The sequence below is a fragment of the Ixodes scapularis genome, unplaced genomic scaffold (genome assembly GCF_016920785.2).
Source record: "Ixodes scapularis isolate PalLabHiFi unplaced genomic scaffold, ASM1692078v2 PGA_scaffold1__304_contigs__length_218370807, whole genome shotgun sequence".
Classification (NCBI taxonomy): domain Eukaryota; kingdom Metazoa; phylum Arthropoda; class Arachnida; order Ixodida; family Ixodidae; genus Ixodes; species Ixodes scapularis.
The window spans coordinates 84,062,564-84,082,292 of NW_024609846.1; the positions used below are offsets into that span (position 1 = coordinate 84,062,564).

Genomic DNA, 19,729 nt, shown 5'->3' on the forward strand with positions numbered 1-19,729 from the left:
GATGAGTTTACGCAGTACCATTCACTTTCTCGTAGGGGTGCAGGCGTGTACGCAGTACCGTCCACTCTGGCAAGGAGTATGATGCGCACCTTTGGGAATGTGATGGTACTGTGTACACTCCTCTGAAGAGGAAATGGTGCTTTACACTATACACCCGTTTACTGGTTTGTGAACTACACTGTACAGATCGTGTGTCGCCATGGTGAGACTCGAACACAGCCAGTGCGAGCACTACTCGTGCATACTGAAAGAGTTTTTGACGGACTACCTCGCAGGCACTGGGCACAGAAATGCCGCTTCATCCTTCCAGTTTAGGGTAAGTTGGATGTTACACCCATTTACACGTCTCTATTACGCCCCGAACGGAATGATCTTGAGCCCCCCTCCCCCTTTTAGCGTTGTTGGTTTGGTTTTGCGTCCGGGGTGTGGGACGGCGCGCGCCTGCACGCGGCGGCCGGCGCGTGCGGTGCGGCGTCCGCGGTTCCGGGGCGACCGCGCATCGAGCGGCCGGCGGGGCGTTCGGCGTGCCCGCGTCACAGCGCAGGCGTCAAAGGGCTCGGCCCGTCCAATGCGCTGGGCGCGGTTATGACGGGCGGCGGGGGGGTGGTCGCCTCGGTTCGGGGGTCTTCCACGGGGCGGCGCTGAGGCCGCGCCTCCCTCGCGCCCCCCGTGGGCCGGCGTTGCCCCGACGTCGCCGCCGCGCACCGCCGCCGCCGCGCGGGCCCCGTTCCGGTCGTCAGTCGCGGCGAGTCGCGCCAGCGGACGGAGCAGTCTGCGTGCCCAGCGGACGCCCGAGTCGGACCCTATGGCGTTGCCGAACGCCCGTCGCCCGCGTCGGCGGCCCCAGTGAAGCGGTGCCGGCCGTGTGAAGGCGCGCCCGTGGCCCGAACGCGCCGTGGAGGCCTCCGACGGGAGCCAGTGTGCCGCGGTCGCCTGCGTGCGCCCCCGCTGGGGCTCCGGCCGCCCCCCGCCCCTGCTCGTGTCGCGGCATGATGAGCAGCTGTGATTCGGTCTGGCCCGCCGAGCATGTCACGCCGGAAGCAAGCCTGCCCCAGCAGACACATCGCGCCGACCGTACGTTGCAACGGTGAGTCCGCCTCCGGCGTGCCTCTTCTCGCCTTTTGGCTGTTGTGCCTCGTTGGGCGTCGGGGGGAGACCCCCGCCGCCAGCGCCACCGAAACCGGAAGGCCGCGGATACCTAGCGCTCACGCCCGCCGCTTGGCTGGAATGTTCAAAGTCAATGCCACACTCCACTTGGCTTCTCTTCGACTCGGCGCCGCTTCTTTTTAGATCCCCTTTTATTTGCTTTCTTTTTCCTCGCTCTTTCGCGCAGTTCCAAATCGAGACGGCGCTTGTGGTGTGCGTATGCCATATTCACGCATATTTCAATCGGAACTATAGGAGATGTACTTAAATACAAATGCCTGCCGCCTTTCCTATGCTTTGCATTCCCATTGTAGGCCTGAATCAGACTAGAAATAGACGAGTTGGGTCGCCAGCCATCACAAGAAAGCGCAATTTAAGAGAGAAAAAACAACAATTATAAGTAACAAACAGAATGCCATTCTTTAAAGAAAGTATAGAAAAGTGAACATTGTGTTGCGCCAAAAAAAAAAAAAGAAAAAAACATTCGCTGTATTCAGTATTTTATGGCGTGTCAAACCTGAGCCACCATTACGTGGCTTCGCCACGTCTGGCCACAATGCCGAGCTACTGAGACTGGCAGTGCGACAAGTGGCAATAAAGCTACCCATACGTTTCTGACGTGAACATCGTGATCTCGAAAATTTCCGGTGTAGCCACAATAATAATAATAAAAAGAAAAAACAGGCTCCAAAAAAAAAAGGAGAGGGTGGGATTTAGGTTGTTTTGTGACCACGTCCATGGGAACGGGGGGCGGGCTCTAATTCGGAAGCCTCAAATGGCTGGTGACCAATTGTACACATCAATCGCCTCGTAACAATGTCGAGGCAACCGACTGAGCGACTCACTTGTTCCATGTACCTGCATTCTGTCGCCATATTTACACTCGCGGATTGGTACCGGCAATATTAACCGGGAAACTAAAGATAAAGTTTTCGTCGTAAAAAGAAAGAACAAGAAACAACAATAAAACAAAAAAAAAAGGAGTTACGCCGATTTGTGATTCCCAGAGACGCGGATTTTTCCTTCGAGTGAAGAGGATCAACGATTCACTGCGAGAAATCGAGTCTGCGTGAATTCGCATCCGCAGAAAACGCCTGTCGGATTACACTCATCGCGTAATATCTTGCTTCCTCTCCCTCGGCTCATAAGATACGGCACAAAAAAAAAAAAAACGGAAAGAAACGTTTGAAGCCTTGGTGACACTGTCACACATGTATCATGCAAAAGACAATCTGTAGGTGACCGTCCGAGGCGTGTGAGCGGTCAAATACCCCCCCCCCCCCCCCCTCCCCCGAATGAAGCCAACAACTACATACCGATCCGGATACCCTATACATGCTATTATAGACCGCGTTGATGGTGCGGGAAGGTACAGCGCGCCTTTCGAACGTTGTCATTTAAGAAGAATGGGACTTGGGATTGGGTACTGGGAACGAGAACTTTGACGAAAACAAGCATCCATTCAAAATGTATTAAATACGGAAGGCGAAAGTAGTTCTTTTAAAAATCCCCCCAGCGATATCGTGATACGTTTAGGATATGCACATCATAGTCAGATGTAAAAGTGAGCGCCAATACTAAAATGCGGAATCGTGGGGTCACTCTTGGCCATCAAAAGAGATAGTGAAAGGTTCCCATATATACATTTTATTTCGAGAAAAGAAAAGCAGATGAATATGATTTAACTCGCTTATAAGTTAAACGGGCATATGCTACCTAGGAAACACGTTAAATGTGTTTAAGAAAAAAAAAAAATGCCGTGAAAGCTGATTGACTTTGTAGATTGATAACTTCTGTTCCTGTACATGTTTATAACTTACGGAACATTAGAATTTAGACAATATAATATCTGTAGCTATTTATTTTCGAATGGTAGGTGACGTTCAATTAGTTACACACTTCAATGTAACACCGAATAAAACGTCTCTCGTTTAATTTTCGGATGTGGTCCGCAACTATTTCTCCAAAATCATTGACCACATTGTCAAAAACTGTTTACCGCGAAGCGTTCGGTAATGTATTGAACGCTTCTTTTGTTGTCGCGTTTTCGGGGCATGCCTGGAGAGCCTGATGGCACCGAACCCGGGCCTGTCGCTGCACACAATGTCTGTGCTGAAGGCGTGTAAATGCATGCAGGATGCTGTCGCATCAGCCACAACAAATCCCCACTTTGTTTCGCTGTCCAGCTCTAAAGAAAACAGAATTTCAAAGGTTAGTGCCTTCTTAATTAACGTGAGCCCCTTCCCGTCAGTTATTCCACCAAACCAGCTGCTAAGTGCTTTTCCTTCTCGTAATTAAGGCTATCTATTCCCCGAGTCAACATTTATGAGTGTACATGAGTGTGGCTGACATTTACCATAAAGTTAGCAGCTTCACTCGGCGCCTTGTTTTGCACATGAGTCAATGGATTCCATCAGTTGAAAGAGAGGATGAACATTCGTCAACGTAAAACAAGGAGCCAGTATATTACATTTGGGTTGCTCACGTCATGAGGATTCTCACCTTTTTGGTAGATTTCTGTGCATGCCCGGGCTGTGCAGCGCGTGCTTGCTGCGCCCTATACGAACTGGAGCCATGCGGCAAACTCATATACCGTATCTCGTCCTCGGCAACTCTGCCATTTTTCCTTTTGTACCTTTCTCGTCTCTAGCCTGAAGATGCGCCGCTTTAATATTATATTTCATATCGAAACGTCTCACCTTTTCCGAAATATTATACGAATATGAGCGAGCAAAAAGAGCTGCGCGGTTCACGTGAATCAGCCAGCGTCCAATGAACCCACCCGCCATGTGTACACCGGCAGGAGTGCCGATACACTCCTTCGCCGAGGCTACAGTTGGAATTATATGTTGTGGTTTCGCTACTGATAGTATTGGAGGTGCCGCAGTTGTAGAAATTCTTTCGTAAGGAAAATTATAAAAAAAAAAAAGGAACGCCGTCATTGTTGGGCCTTTCATCTTTGTCTCCTTCACTGGCGGAATGGCCGAAGCCTGAATGGATGCAAATCGAGCGTCACGTGTGTTGCGTGATGGTTCCCTCCTAGCCTGGAATGCAGCGAAGGATACGGGCACTAGGTCATAACTTTGAGAGGTGCTCGTCTTGTTTAGTAGTAAGTGCAGCGAAAGCGGCAACCGACGCTCGCAAACTCCCGTGTCCTCACTTCGGTCCAGGGTAACCGTGGGATCTAGCGCCAGGTCCGCGGGCTTACCGCGGACCTGCGGACTTTTTCGTTATGACGTCAAGGTCACGTGATACGCACATTTTTCTGATCCGCGGACCTGGTAGGTAAGATATCTCCGCCCTGTAGATACGTGCTTGAGAGACGAGTTTCCCGTGTGCGAAAACTAGAGACACCGCGACGATGCGACGATTATGCAGTGGTCCAAAACCCTCATTTTATACACCTAAAATATTTAACGTTGTACGCGAGCGATGTGTTGAATAAAACTAGCCGTCATAATGCCACCGCTTTCCGATGCTATTTCAACGACTGCGTTCAACGATTTTCGCCTGTACCGATGCTTTCTACTAAGCAGTTCATATGTAGCTCGAGAAATTATATTTCGCGTTGAATATTGGCGAGAAAAACCCAACACACTTGAAAATCTTATTACTTGCGGAAGTGTTCCTCGGTTAAGCGATTGTCAGTCAATTGTCGCGGGTATGCGGGGAAACAGTCAACGCGGTCGCGATTGCGCTTGTATTTGCTGTTTCTATTCCAGAAATGCATGAGGTGCGTGATACATGCAGACTGTATGTGTCATCGTATACGTGTGGAGGACATTCGTGGACGAGACAAAATATTTCTAAAATTGGAAGAGCAGAGCACTCCTTTTTTTAAGTGCTATAATGTTCCAGCTTCCCGTACAACCGAATATTTCAGAGTGTAATGATGGATACAGTGCTCATGTTACGGGTCTTTCAACTTTCTCTGAGACCCTTTCTTTAAATTCAGTATGTTAACTTTGATTACTATCGTCATCTCAGTGTATACGGCATCTGTTTGAAACGAATGGTGACCTTTTTGTGGACGATAACGAAAGAAGTTGAAGCTACTATACCAAGCAGAGGAGATATGATGCCCACACATTCGAGACATCAGTAGAACAGGACTCACGAATTATCAACAACGGCTTCGTAAACTTTTATTTGGGAGTTCGGTTCAAGCTACTTCGTGGCACAAGTTTGACTGTAAATCCTTTTCATTGCTTAAACGCAATCAAAAGGCTTGTGGGTCACCGTTTCGCACTGGTCAGTTCTTATGGTTACATCGAAACTGAAAAAAAAAAAAGAAAATCAAGAATTATAAGGTGATCTAAGAACCGATGGTCATCTGCCATTCAAGTGTCAAGGTGGCGGTGCCCAATCAAATACAGGTTCATCAGCTCCACTAGTTTTTACATCAAAAGTGAAACTGCTTTTTTAGCCACTAGATGGCGCTGAACTTCGAAAGGGGTTTATTCCCCTTCCTCGAGGTGCAATGTTGGCAGTTATATGCCCTTCAAAATATCCTTAGAGGTGTAAACGTGTTAAGGGGTTTGGGGACGAGGACTTTTTCTCGTTAACTATGGAAATAGTGTTGTGCAACCTCGTGAGAGTTACGGGCACTACCACGTGACTTTGGTACTCGGTTTTTTTCTTGACTGAGTGTTTGTTAAAAGAACGCATCACGCGTTGATGCACTTTGACACTTGCACCTCTTTGGCAAGGCAGCCCACAAATTGTAAGATTCTACAACCATTTATACCTATACTAAGTAGTGTCGCTCCAAGCGTTCATATAGGATCAATTGCATACTGACGGGGGATGCACAACACTATTAATCACTTCGGATTTCGTATCTATATGTGTTCTACATACAGTTTATTAGGCGGCATTGAACTAAAATTATTTCCTACGGAATGGCAAACGAAGCTCTGGTGCAATGTATACCAACTAGCTAATAGGGGGGACGCATTAAAAGATAAACACAGTGAATAGTTCACTCTCTTACAACAAACAATGTACACGACTACATCGTTACCATAATTACAATACAGCTGGAATCAACGCCATAGAAAAACTGTTTATTTGCTCCGACCTTATCAAATAAAAACATTTATCATAACGGATAAGTTATTTCTTCAGTTATCTTCCTTTAAAATGTAGCATTTTCTTACTTCCGATACAATGGGCCCATCCATCATAGCATGGACGTACGTCAGGCCCCCGCTGTTCGCCTACGAATTTCTATAGAACCTCAACTGTGCAACCTTCTCTCAGATGAGGCTCGTCTTGTCATCTGAAACGTGTCGACTAATCGCTCTTTTCTGTTTGCTCGATTGGAACGTTTTAGTTCCCTCATCAAAAACACCTTAAAACTCTTTCTTCCTTTCTTTTTTTAAGCTGTTTGATTATGCACAATTCGCGTTTGGCACAATATGCGAACTGGCTTCCTCAGGTTACCTTGATTCGCGCTTTTTGATGTTCCCAACTTTTAGAACCGTGCTCTTGTTTTTGCTTCAATTACTCAATATGTTCTTTACCCGAATAGTATGGGCTATAGACGCTAAATTAGCTACGCAAAGATTATCGGCAGTCTTTCTGAGCTTTAGAATCGGTGTCGGAAGGCTCAGGCAATATTTGTTTCACTCTGCCTTGGACTGTTTTTTTAACGTTTCTTCAGGCGGGACGCGAGCGTCTACCGCGATTTTAAATAAAGATTCTTACAACTCCAGACAATAATTTTAAGCAACAAGATGACCGAGGTGTCGTTAGACTTAAGCGTAGCTTCAGTTCTAGCTATTTTTAACGAGATAGGTAAACCCTTGCACGAAAGTGTTCAAAGAATGGGAAGAAGGGCATAACGAACATTCGCTATAACTCCCTTCTTCGTGACATTGACGTGTGCGTGTGACTGAAGGAAGAAGTGTACCCATTCAACCCCATTATTTAGAAGAGTCTCAAATTAAAGAATTCGACTCCGCTAAAAAAAAAAAAAAAAAAAAAAAAACGCGGTATTTTTTTTGAAGATTGACGAAGAAAGGGGGTTGACTTTTCTTGATTCACTGGACTCCCGTTTCGCACCTCGATAACGATGCCTACTCGCAGGATAAAAGGTTAGACGCCGGTGAGCCCCTGAAATATGGACGAAGTATAAGCTAACCAAATCTGCAGGGTAAATAAAAATAAAAAATGGCGACGAACGAGGTGCAAGTAGAAAGGTTTTTTAATTGTTAATTTTTTAATGTTCACTTTGGTTGTGTTCGTGTTTACTTTCACGCCAACCTCAGAGCCTGGCTCATAACGCTAATGGAGGGATTCCACTGGCGCAACAAACATAGATTCCGACAGAAGCACAATTCCCGAAAGAACTAAAAGGGGAGAAACTCGATCGGTGAGTGTCAGTGTTGTGAGTAGGAGTTATCTGTTCGCACTGCTTTCTGCGATATCGTCCCGTGTGCAAGGGGTATACGTGACGCGTGAACAGCATGCGCCTCTGTGAACGGTTTGTGTTCGGAGGACTTCTCTAGATTAGTTCCTGCCGTTTGGGTTTGACTCTCATGCTTGAAAGAAGTCCAAGTTTAGGATAACAGAAGAACTCAACTGGTGATACTGAGTAGCTAGATTTGCGCTTCTAAAAACAAACGCCGAAACTGTAATTTTCTTTTTTTCTCGCAAAGTGGTGAAAGATTTGCTGGATATACCTTTGCACTCCTGACCTACTGAGTGCTGCCAGCTATACAAACCAGGCTGTCATGGCGTTTGTTATATTTTTCTTTTTTTTTTTCTTTTTATTCCAATGTTGCGCGTAGGTCTCCATGTCGAGTGATTATAGTCGCTGACAAGATGAGGACGGCGGGGAGGTCTTCTAGTTGCCCCGCCTCCAGCGCGATAATACTTCGGCCGGCCTAAGGCGACGAGCGGCTGCTAGGTTGGGCATCCGGAAGACTCACCCCGCCATTTTTGTTCTGTCAGTGATTATAGACATTATTTTTCTATAGTTATAACTATTAGGATATATTAAAAATGTGCACTTTATCAACTAATCGCTGAAAAGACTATGTTTTTTTTATTTTTTGTTTTTTTTCTTATTTTGCCGTATAAAGGCCCGTTCACACTCTTGCGACTGCTTGCGACCTCTTAAACCTGGGTTCCTTAAAACTTCTTAAACCAGAAAACACACTGGCGCCATCTATTGGGAAGCAGTGTAAACTTGGCGGTCCGGCATATTTTGTTTTTATTTCTCGCGCAATATCCTTTTTTTTTTTGGCTCGAAAAACTTTTGTCAATGTTATAAACGAGCCTTTATATGGGTATTACGCACATTTGACCTCGGAAATCCCGCAAAACCTTCGCTTTTGTGAAATGCAGTTCTAGGGTCACCGCATAGATGGCGCCACAATGTCAGTGTGTTCCCTCATTCTAGAAACATTTAAGAAGTTGTAAGAGATCTCGTCTCTCTCAGTCGTACTCGGTCGCAAGAGTGTGAACGGGCCTTTACGCGAAAGGGGACTCTAAAAATCCGTAAAGCACCACTTTTATTTATTTCATTTTTTTTTTTTGTTAAGTCAACTCTGATATATCTGAACGAACTATATCTAGACAACGCATATTTTACTCTATTTAATAACTCAAAAAGCACTTGCCCTCACTAAGAAATGTAGACGTTTCTGTCTGAAATTTTCAACTGCCATCGCTCCATTGTATCTCGATAAACATCGAGCAAACCAACCGACGAAACTGTTACTTTTTCTAATCGTGCTGTTCATTCATCGCTAAGGCTATACGAATCCCAGCAGTTGTCCCCCAAATGTATAGCTTTATACTATTAATTTTAGAATAACTCAGCACTGATATATAAGCCTCCCTATTAGACCGATGCATTGATCATTGAAGCACGCTTCGCTGGCGGAATTACCCCGGGGAGACACACGTCGCCATTTTCGAATGCGTACTATTCTCTGCCTCACCAGCAGCGAAAGTTATGAGCGCAAGCTCCTCGCTCTTAACCATCGTCGGCTGTACGAATGCTCGTACATAGAGAGGCAGCAGCAACCTACCCGGTCGCGCCGCACCCTTTGTCAGGCGGGACGTAAAGACTATAAATAGTTTCAGGTTCCCCGAGATGTTCGGAGCGCCGCATCATACGCACACGCAGTGCGACGCCCCAAGCTGCTCGGGGGACCCAAAGTACCCTGTTTAAAACCCTCGTATAACTACTACGGCTGTCTAGACGCCCGTGGAAACAATTTGCCCCGATGACGAGCTTGCCGCTGATGAAAGGGGCGTGTCCTTGGTTCACGATGTCGTTCCGCCTGCCGCACTCTTGTGCAACATCGTCGCCGCGGAAGCTCGTCGGGAAGACCAGAGCGGGGCGGGTGAGGGGGGGGTGACGTTCACAGGGCGGCACAGCCGATGTTGGGGCCCCGCACTGCCGCCAGTGTCAACAGGGCGGTATCTGCATAATTGATTGGAGTCTCCCGCGCACGCGCAATTTTGAGTCGCGGCAGCCCAGCACAGGCCACCCGTTCCGCGCGTTGCGCGACGTGGCTCGCATGCCGGCCACCGCTGCGAGGTCCCCGCGGCAGCCCCGCGGAGTCCACCGTGCGGGAGGCTGGGCGGTTCTGGCTCGGAGTGGCCCCTCGGCGAATTCGGGGGTTCCACAGAGCGCTCGCGCGGGGCTTTAATTCGGAGAGTTTCTTTGGGAGAGCTCGAACCCTCCGACTTCACTGTCTTCGTCAGAGTCCGAAGCTCTGCTTGGAAACACTCGTTTGCTAGCGGTGCGGAATTATCTTCCAACGTTCGAGACCACCAAAACTATAGAGAAACAAAAAAAAAAAAAAAAAACTTCGTGGTATAGCGAGGTTTATGCTCTGTTCCTCGCACTTTCTCTGTTATTTCCACAGTCCTTTTTTTTTTCTCTCTCTCTCTCTCTCTCTTTATTTTGTATCTTGATTCTAGAACGAGATTTTTTTTTTTTTTACAAAATTGTGATACTAAATTGATTCCGAATTATATTGCCAACGAACGCGTGCATCGCTTCGCATAGTCGGAATAGACCAACCCCACCTAGAGGGATCAACGCCTCTACACTATAGGATTTTGGCATCATCACAGTGAGATGGAGCAAAGACAGAGATTGGATACGAGTGCTACGTCAGAGCTCGGCCGGACCTCGTGTCCAATCAACGCGTCGAAGGGCGCTCGGCATCGGGCTCGGGACCAATGGCTGAGTTGGCGCCACCCGACTGTGATGACGTCCCATGAAGGGGGGGGGGGGGGGGGGGGGATGGGGGGGCCTTAATTATTCTAGGGGGTGTCGGATAAACCCGCAGAAAGCGGTGTGGATGCACATGGAGGTTTCGCCCGTCCAGAGCCATATTGGCAACTCGGCATTATTTGCGACGGAAGGGGCAGCCGCTTTCGCACGCGGTGATCATATCAACTGGAATAAAACTGTCACTAGATGTACAACCTTGTTCTTGCGAGATCCTCGTCTACTGGGCACTCGGTACGTGGAACTGGCCATTAGTGTGACGAGAACGGGGTCGCGTGTCGAAGATAGAAACCGTGAATCGATTTGTCGCTGTGCTTCGGGAAGGAATGAGAGCGAACGGACGTCATGCAGTGCCGAGAGACCGTGATGAAATTGAATATCGTGTATTATAATAGCTACTTCTCTCTTGTATGTTTAACCTTTGAATCGTCTCTTGTCTACATTTCATCCCTTTGAACTATGTCACGCCTACTTTTCAATTGCACACACACACACACACACAAAAAAAAAAAAAGGAGTCGAAAGTTGAAAAAAAGGGGGAACAATAGCTCCGTCGTATTTTTCTGAAAAAAACTTAATCCATTTTTGATCGCTCTGCAGATGTCAGGAACCCTAGGTTCAACTTCCACCCCTGCATGTTTCGATCTGGATGAGCAGTTATACCGACATGCGATGGGCTTATAGCCTACTGTCTGAGGCATTTTAAAGACCCCAGGTTAGCCGTGCTACTGCGCCGACTAAATTTCTCGTGTGCAGTGGAGACGCGCCAGACTCCTGCTGAGTCTGACTACCTTGCCGCATGCCTAAGCAGGCACAACACATTTACTTACAACGCATTACTCATTCACTTTAAGAGAAACCGGAGCTATCAAGTTCACGTGTTGCCCGTCGCGTATTTTTATTTCTTTTTGATACTACAGTTTCTACGTACGATCATCATGAGGTCTAGGTACTTTGGGACAAAAGGACGTCCCCAGTCTAATTTCACTAACGCGGATATTGTAGGAAATAAAACTAAGCAGTTTAATGTAAATCTGAAAATAACCTCTTAGTGAAACGAACTTGAGCATGCAACAAAGACGAAAGCGACACCGAACATCCTGCGACGGCGACAGAAGGCCGACTGGCTCGAAGCAGGGGGCAGTTGTGGCTTTTTTTTTTATAAACCTTTATCTTGAGAAAGGTTCTGAACCAAAACACGTGAGAACTGCCGGGATTGTCCTGCAAATTTCCGGAAAAGCGACGACTAATAAAAATAAAAATAAATAAGAAAAAAACTAACTGGTGAGGACGAGCTACAACCCGGTGCACCAGCGTGGTCGCAAAAATCGAGTCTCTCAATAGGTACTCTTCAAAGACTGTATACGCTGCGGATTGTGGGCCCTGTGGGCACGTGCTCAATTCGTGCTCAAAGTGACTGCACAAGCTCCCGCTATACGTAAAGCTCTTGCGAACGATCTACGAAGAGTGCAACTCGTCTAACCCACGATACATCATTCGGTCGTCTGATGGAAAGCGAGGAAAAGAGAAAGGTAGAGAGAGAGACAGAGAGAGGAGCACGTTCATCAGAGAAACGGAGCGACGCCGCGTGTCGTGCATGAATACTGGCCGCCTCGTCTTCCGAGCGCGTGGATACATACACGCTGTTGCGATGGAGCGGTCGCCCCCCGAGGGCATTGCCGCAGCGAGGAGCGTCCGAGGCGAGCGCGTTTGGGCGTAATTAAAGCAGCGTTAATGCCCCGCCGTCCCTCGTCCCGAGCCAATATCGGGGCATGGCAATATTAGAGAGTTTTAGTAGATCGTTCCCATGACTCCGATAACGATATCCCGATACTTCGCCGCCGCCTCCCTTGTACATGCTTAGTATCGTTATCGGGGCTATCGGAGGTATCGGAACGATCTACTAAAACTCCCTATTAAGCGTTGCTCGCGCCGTCGGCTGCCCGCCTGGCAAATATTTAGGCGACCGCGCCTGGCCGGGCCATGTACGCACCACGCGTTGGATCTCCCACTGCCTCCGGCCGAACGTCGTTCACGGCACGTGGGACTTTGTTTTTTTGGCCCGCTTTTTTTTATATTAGCTAATAACTCACCGCGAGTTGCTCCGATGACACCTCCTCCGACAGCGCATCATGCGCGCGGCGTGCCATGCAAAAAGGAAAACAAAAAAGTTGTGGGTGGCCGGGACGGCCTTATATTGTTTGGCAGACGCTAACCATTTCGACTGGTTCGTGCGAGTCCTGAAAATGCCTCGAGAAATCCTTTTTCGTTGCCTGTTTATTGCTTTGTTCGCTTATCTGCTTGTTTGTTTTGGTTATTGTACTACGCAAACGTAAGTGTAAAGCCTGGTTCAGACAGTTGCGTTTGACTGCGTTGCGGCCGCGAGAAACCAGGAGATCCCTGCTGCTTATATCGCGTGCCAAGATGATTCCTTGAATTGGATTCCACGCTTCATGCGAAGCACGGATGTGCCGGTGACTCGCTTTCGGTTCTCGCCGCAACGCAGACAAACGCACTCAAACGCAAGTGTCTGAACCAGCACTAAGAAACGGCGACTCTTAAGCGCACTATCGGCAATTTTGGTACAGGCTGAGCATACGTGGCGTGGCCTCTTGTTGTTTTTTTTTAATTTTATTTAGAAATTGCTAGTTTAATGTGTAAGTAAACTAGGCAGTGGCATACTATATCTCAAATAATTCTGCGAACTCTTTCTCATCTTTCGCTCAGTTTGAACTCCTCGATGTTTCACCTGTTATGCGTTCGTGCATCGCTTCTGCGTGACTCACTTAAAAAGCTCTTGTCATGGCACTACACCGACTACATTTCTCATCTACACAGTGTAAAAGTTTCGCCACACTGTGGCAGACAAAGGTCGTACTGCCTAAACACCTAACGTCTAGTTCACGCTTAATGTATTTTTGCCCTGGCTCTTTTTTCTTCTAGTATTTTTTGTCAAAATGTTGGTGTTTGATCAGTTCAATGCAATTTACAAATGTGCTTACATGCGCGTGCAATAGATAGATGGTTCGTTATGAATAACTGGGTGAGAGAGAACAACTTTACTGAAAATGCCTGCAGAATCGGTTAACATATTCTTTTTCCAGTCTTTCTTTATTCCTCATTTCTTTAGGAACCGTTGTCCTCACTCAAGAAAGTGTAACAAATTGAATAAAAAAAATAAACAAAAACATCCGAAAGCTTTGTCTTGAGGGTTCCAAATCGGGTTTAGTTCTAAGCTCTCTGAAGTGGCTCTGAGCGCAAACAAGTCCTGGTCTCACCCGCGCGTCAAAGACCGGTTCTTGTCCGTCAACAAAACAAGATCGGCGTTTCGGCCGCTCGACAATGTCCTCCGCAACTCCACTTGTTCGCAAACAGCTCCTTATGTATCCGGTTGGTTGCTTACAACCTGGTTGGAACTTAGGAATTCACGAACCTACCCAAGTTCGCGTTCCACCAGGGTCGGGTTTGACCAGGGTCGGGTTTGACCAGGGTCGGGTTTGACCAGGGTCGGGTTCGACCAGGTTCACGTCCAGGTTCTCATTCGACCAGGCTCTCGTTCGACAGAGTTCTCGTTCAACAGAGTTCTCGTTCGACGAGGTTCGCCTTCGACGAGGTTCGCGTTTGACCATGTTCGCGTTCAACCAGGTTCGCTTTCGACCAGGTTCTCGTTCGACCAGGTTCGACGTTCTCGAACTTTTAACGCGAAATTAAACAAAACCCATACTTGCCGTCTCGATATTCTAATTTATCACCCGACATAAAAGGAAACAAGAATAAAGCGTGCAACCAAAGATAATTGGTTTCTTCTTCGCAATTCAGCGTCCGAGCTCAATTTTCATCTCAAAGTTGCGTCAACCTTGCTGGATACCATCAGCTGTCGGCCATTAAAGCGCTGCGTGTTTCGAGTAAAATTCCCTATTCCTCTTGAGTCTCTCGGGTCTGCTAGCCGGCAGCCACAGATGTGTTTCGTTGTCAGGCGCGTGCTGAAAGGAGCTTGGACCACCTCCGCTTTGAGCCGCCTTCTATTTATTGACGGACATTTATTTATTGTTTACATTCGACTGTAGCTTCATCCCTCTCAGAAGATTGCCGAGCGTTTCAAAATTATGATTATAATGAAATTAAATGCAAAGGTGCAAGCGAGCTGGACAAGAATGACGAAAATAATCCCTGGAGAAGGGGAACCAGAAGGACAAAGGTCCTTCTGGTCCTTCTTTGCGTTTAATTGCATTATAATCACAACCTTAAATTGCAAGCTTCACCCTTGTTGGTGTTAGACTGGTGGCAGTTGATAAAACCCGTTTGCTCTACTGACGTCTAACCCCTGGTTAGCTCAGCTGGTAGTGCGCTCCACCTGTAATGGAGAGGTCCCGGGTTCGATACCCGGACCAGGCGGATTTTTTCGGTCGCTCACCAGTCACCTATAGCTGTGTTTGGAAATTTGTGGTTGTCCTTTGTCCTTCTGGTTCCCCTTCTCCAGGGACTATTTTCGTTTCAAAATGACGCGTATCTGATTGATAGGTGGGGCGCTGAGTGGCTCATGTCTGTTAATCATCTTAAAACTAAATGTGCACCAATTGTTTTTAATTTTGTGATCCGCACACTTCTACCTATCAACTTACTCTCAAGCCAGTAGAGAAGGTATCATCCTTAAAATACCTCGGCGTGCACCTAAGCTCTGACCTGTTTTTGAAAACTCACATTGAGCACATAACTTTAAGTGCTAACAAAACATCAGGATTCTTAAGATTCCATCTTTATTGAGCGTTGTCTCAGATTAAGCAGCAAGCCTACTGCACCTTTGTCGGGTTCGAACTAGAGTACATTTTTACCGCCAAGAATTCGCATCGATCTATCTCTCAGTCATGTTAGAATTAATAAAAAAAAAACCGCGCGACTCGCTTCATTCTCACTACCTATCCCTGATCATTTAGGCACTTAAGAGTTCAATCTCATTACCCCTCCTTAAAGAAAGACGTGCTGTAGACAGCTTGTCATTTATATGTTTTTATAACCTGGTCCACAAGCCCGGGACTGATCGCGAATTATTTTCACCAGCAAATCCCATCTCTCTTTGCAGTGATTATTGTCATAAACTCAAATTACCCTTTTAACGAAACTAATACCTTTGGAAGCTAGCCAGTTACTTTATGTGTAAGTGACTGGAATACACAGCCAGAGTCTGTCGTAACGATCACTGACAATTTCTTGTTCATGGCAGGGCTCACTACGTGCCTTTGCAATTTAGAATGTTACAATTAAATTTTGAAAGCGCATGATTTTTCCTGAATTGCATTTGTATATTCTTAAGCATTTCTTGCGTTACAACGTGTTTTTTTTTTTTTTTTTATAAACTATCCCCTTTATGTCTTGCCCCCCCCCCCCCCTTTCCCCCTGGGGCCTTTAAAGGATAACATATTAAATGAAATATTAGTCTACGTTTGGTCACAAACACACCCTTATTCTCTGCCAGCTTGCTAGAATCAGCCTCTTGGCTGAGACGTGAAGCAAGCCTGCGAAGCCTGGAACAGGAACGCGCGAGCACTTGAGATGAGATTCGACTTCACGTGCCATTCCGCTCGTGCTTTAGCTTTGGCAATGCAATCTTTGACACATTCTATCTTGGACTAGAGCCACTAAATGAGCTGCGTCTGGAAAATCGGCACTTAGTTCCCCGACATTATTGTGGGCACCTCCATTTTGGCTCGAATGCAGAGCAGAAGCAACTGCCGATCGTCATTATTCAAAAGTGCGACTTCCTCAGCTTTAGATTTGGTGTTAGAAAGGTCATGTAATATTGCTTTGCTCTGTTGCTAACTGTTTAAACATTTGTGGAAGACGGAAAAGCGTTTTCTGCGATTGCAGATAAAGCTCCAGATAACTGGCGACCATGATTTTAAGACACAATATGGCCAAGTGTCGATACTCTGAAGCGTGGCTTAGTTAGTGGCCTTATCTTGGACTATATTTATAGCAAGCCAGCCCTGGTGATTCTGGATTTAAACCTTTTCGGGAGGGGTAGCCTTGGTAACATAACCCCACGTACATTTCTACAAGAAAAGAAACAAGAAAAAAAAAGAAAAGAAATAAACGGCCGGAGCATTACGTATTTTGATTTGAAAAATTCGAATACAGTTACAAATATTTTTATTTGTTGCGGTCGATGTCCTTGATATGCTTGCTTGGGGGACAGTATAACAATCCTCGGCGGCGTTGGATAGCTTCAGCCGTGGATGAGGTTCAAGGTTCACTCTTTCATGTTTGATTGTTTTGTCCACAGCTGTGACAATCGAGAAGGCTGCAGACAGATTCAGATGGTGCGATTTCTCTCGCGATTTCGCAGCTTCGACTTCCGGCACCGCACTTTCTATACCCCGTTTCACTTTAAAAAAACCTCTGACACGCCAAAAAAAAAAAAAAAAAAATTTTATGCTAGGCGTTGAAATGGCATGTCAGGACATTACAAAAAAATTGTTTCACTATAGAGGTGCGTAGTTGTTTTGTTTTATATAAAAATAGAAATACGAGGCCCAATTCAAAGTTCCCGCCAGTGCACTGAGACGTAGCAGTGTACCGCAAGGTGTCGGGGCGGTCAGAAGGGAGGCATCGGCGGAAGTCACGTGAGTTGTATCCCTACTCGTGCTTACCGCGAGCGTGTGTGATATTTTTTTTAATATTTTTGTTGTTCTCCGCACATCCACGAGCGATCCAAGCAAACAAGGTTTTCTTTATCTGCTTTTCATCGCTTAATGTTGCTGTAAAGGTGGAAGAAGAGGAGTCAGTGAATTGACGTGTTCAACTAAAATGCCTAGAAGCTGCTGTGTGAGGGTCTGTCCCGGTACTTCAGCAACTGAAGAAGAGATCACACTGCATGCATTTCCGAGTGACGGCAGGCTTCTTCAGCCTGAAGAGTATACGATGACTCGACGACCTCGGTGTCCGAACCTTCAGCAATGCAATTGGGCGTGTCGTACGCAAGCAATCCTAATTTCTGCGAGCGTTCTAAACTTTTTTTTCAAGACTTGATAGCTTCTTTTGCGCCCAGTATAGCTCTGTATCATCGGACTGATCGCATGCACTCGTACACTGGCTTGTACTCGCAACGCTTTCATCATTGACCGTACTGACTCTTCGTCCTCAACTTTTGCAGCACGCAAACTAATCAACTGTGCAGCGATAAAGAGCTAGTGGAACTTAGGGTGCCTTCATGTGCGCTTTGCTTAGGGTGGAGAGATCTCGCCATTTTGTTCCCACTTTTACATTTTTTGTTCAGAAGCGCGTGAAAGAGCGTGTCCCTGCACGTGTCTGTGGCGCTGACTGTGCTATGGCGACATTTTGTTTTCGTCGATTTCTTTGTATTTTCCCCGTGAGCGCGTGCTGTCGGCATTGGGTACTACAAAGGGCGGCATCACTCTAAACAGAAAGTCATTGAGGCACCCTAGTGAACTGAAACTTCGTTTTCTACATTTGCTCGTACAAAGAGCAGAAGAAAAAAAGTCTTAGGCACGGTCGCGGAGAGCACGAGGAGTGAAACTCACGTGACTTCCTGCGAACTCACTTTTAGTGACGTAGGTCGATGCCTCCCTTCTGACCGCCCCGACACCTTGCGGTACACTGTTACGTCACAGTGCACTGGCGGGAACTTTGAATTGGGCCTCCTATTTCTATTTTTGTAAAAAAAAAAACAGAAAAAACTACTCAACTCTTTAGTGAAACAATTTTTTTGTAATGTCCTAAAATGCCATTTCAACGACATAATTTTTTTTTTTTTTTTTTTTTTTTTTGCGTTTTAGAGGCTTTTTAAGTGTGAGCGTAGCAGAAGCTGCAACAGCTAGCTCCGGGCTTTCAGAGTCTCTGCCAAGCACGCCCTCTCGTGCAGTGCAAGCACTGTTCAGGGCCACATCCTCGCGCTTGCAGCATCGGCTGCCCCTGGACTTAAAGGGAAGATGGGGCACTTCTGCATTTGAGAAAAAACACTTGAATTGCGTTCATTTGGCCTTTAGATTAACAGATATCACAATTATGTTTAAATGTGACGCACCGGAGAGCCATGAGAGCAATTTCAAAATAGCGCTGAAGCCCCGCCTCCCTAGACTTGAGTAGCCAAAATATCCGTTCATGACGTCAGGTACAGTGACTGTCTTTCGCGTTTTCTAGCGTTTAACAATACTTTCGCAGCAAATAGTTTATGTATTCGGGTTCACGGGGTAAAAACACACTAGAATTCACTTCTAACTCATTTTTTTCAAGAACCTCCGTAGCTTCCCTTTAAGTTGCAACAATGTATGCTAATGCTTTCTTTTTTACCGCACCAGCGACGTCGCAACAGTGAAAATCCCACCAAGGGGATCGTTCATCAAGTCTGGAACACATGCACGAAAGATCATGCGGAGATCTCGCACAAAGTTTGGAACATGAAAAAAATAGTTTCGCATAATTTTTGTAACACGAACTCACAGAATTTCTAAATATACCCTTAACGAAACGATATTATTTATTTTAGTGATTGTATCTTTTCCTTCTTTTCGTAGCTTTCACTTAAATTAAACCCGTAACTTACTAGCACGCTCCAGTTCGTCGAGAGTAAATATTCTACTTTCTCGAAGATATCTCGGAACGAATTTCGCGTGCTCTGCAATCTTTGCGATTTTCCATTGATTTTTCGCATATGCGCTTCGGATTTCACTTCCAAAAGAACCCAACGAAAACAGGTACGAGAACCCATACGGCCACGCGCTCCTGGCCCTAGAAACTTCCTAGCGAGGCTCTCACTGTGAAAATAAATTCGAGCACCCTAAGGCCCTTCTCGATTCAGAAGTCCTTGACAAGTCCCCCTGGTCATACGTAGAGACTCCTCCGGGCTGCGAACATGGCAGGGCTCCCGATGGGACGTCGTGCGCGTCATCCGATCGCGGTGCGGCCAGAGCGGCCATCGGCGGCCGCTTTTTGACGAGATGCACGCTGTGTCGGCGTCACGCAGCTGTGCCCTTCGAAACTCGAGAGGGCCTCGCCGACGCCGTTCGCTTCTTTTTGCTCACACGCGGCCCTAGTCGGACGGGCGCTTGCCGGCGCCGTGGGCTCCCCGCTTAGGAAAGTTCACAACAAAAACTCATGAACTGTTTCACTGTAAACTCTTGGCGTTGTCCCCGTTACATCTAACCTATGTGCTTCCAGTTATTTTTTCTTCTTCTTTCTAGACGTGTCTTTTGGTATTCGGGTTTTCATTTCAAAGTTTTTAACATTTGCTGAGCTTACTGATTTCTTACAGCATCCATATCCATACGAGAATTGGCCAATTTTTAAAACTGCGATCATGAGAGCCCG

General features: G+C 46.6%; 1 protein-coding gene across 1 annotated transcript in view; it reads left to right on the plus strand.

Moving 5' to 3' along the window:
- Positions 1–662: 662 nt before the first annotated feature.
- LOC8053971 (sal-like protein 3) overlaps positions 663–19,729 on the plus strand; it is a 171,367-nt gene continuing 152,300 nt past the window's right edge. Inside the window, exon 1 of the mRNA XM_042290816.1 lies at positions 663–1,087. Within this exon, the coding sequence (XP_042146750.1) occupies positions 1,027–1,087 (61 nt within the window). The 5' untranslated portion in view covers positions 663–1,026. The remainder of the gene's footprint in view (positions 1,088–19,729) is intronic.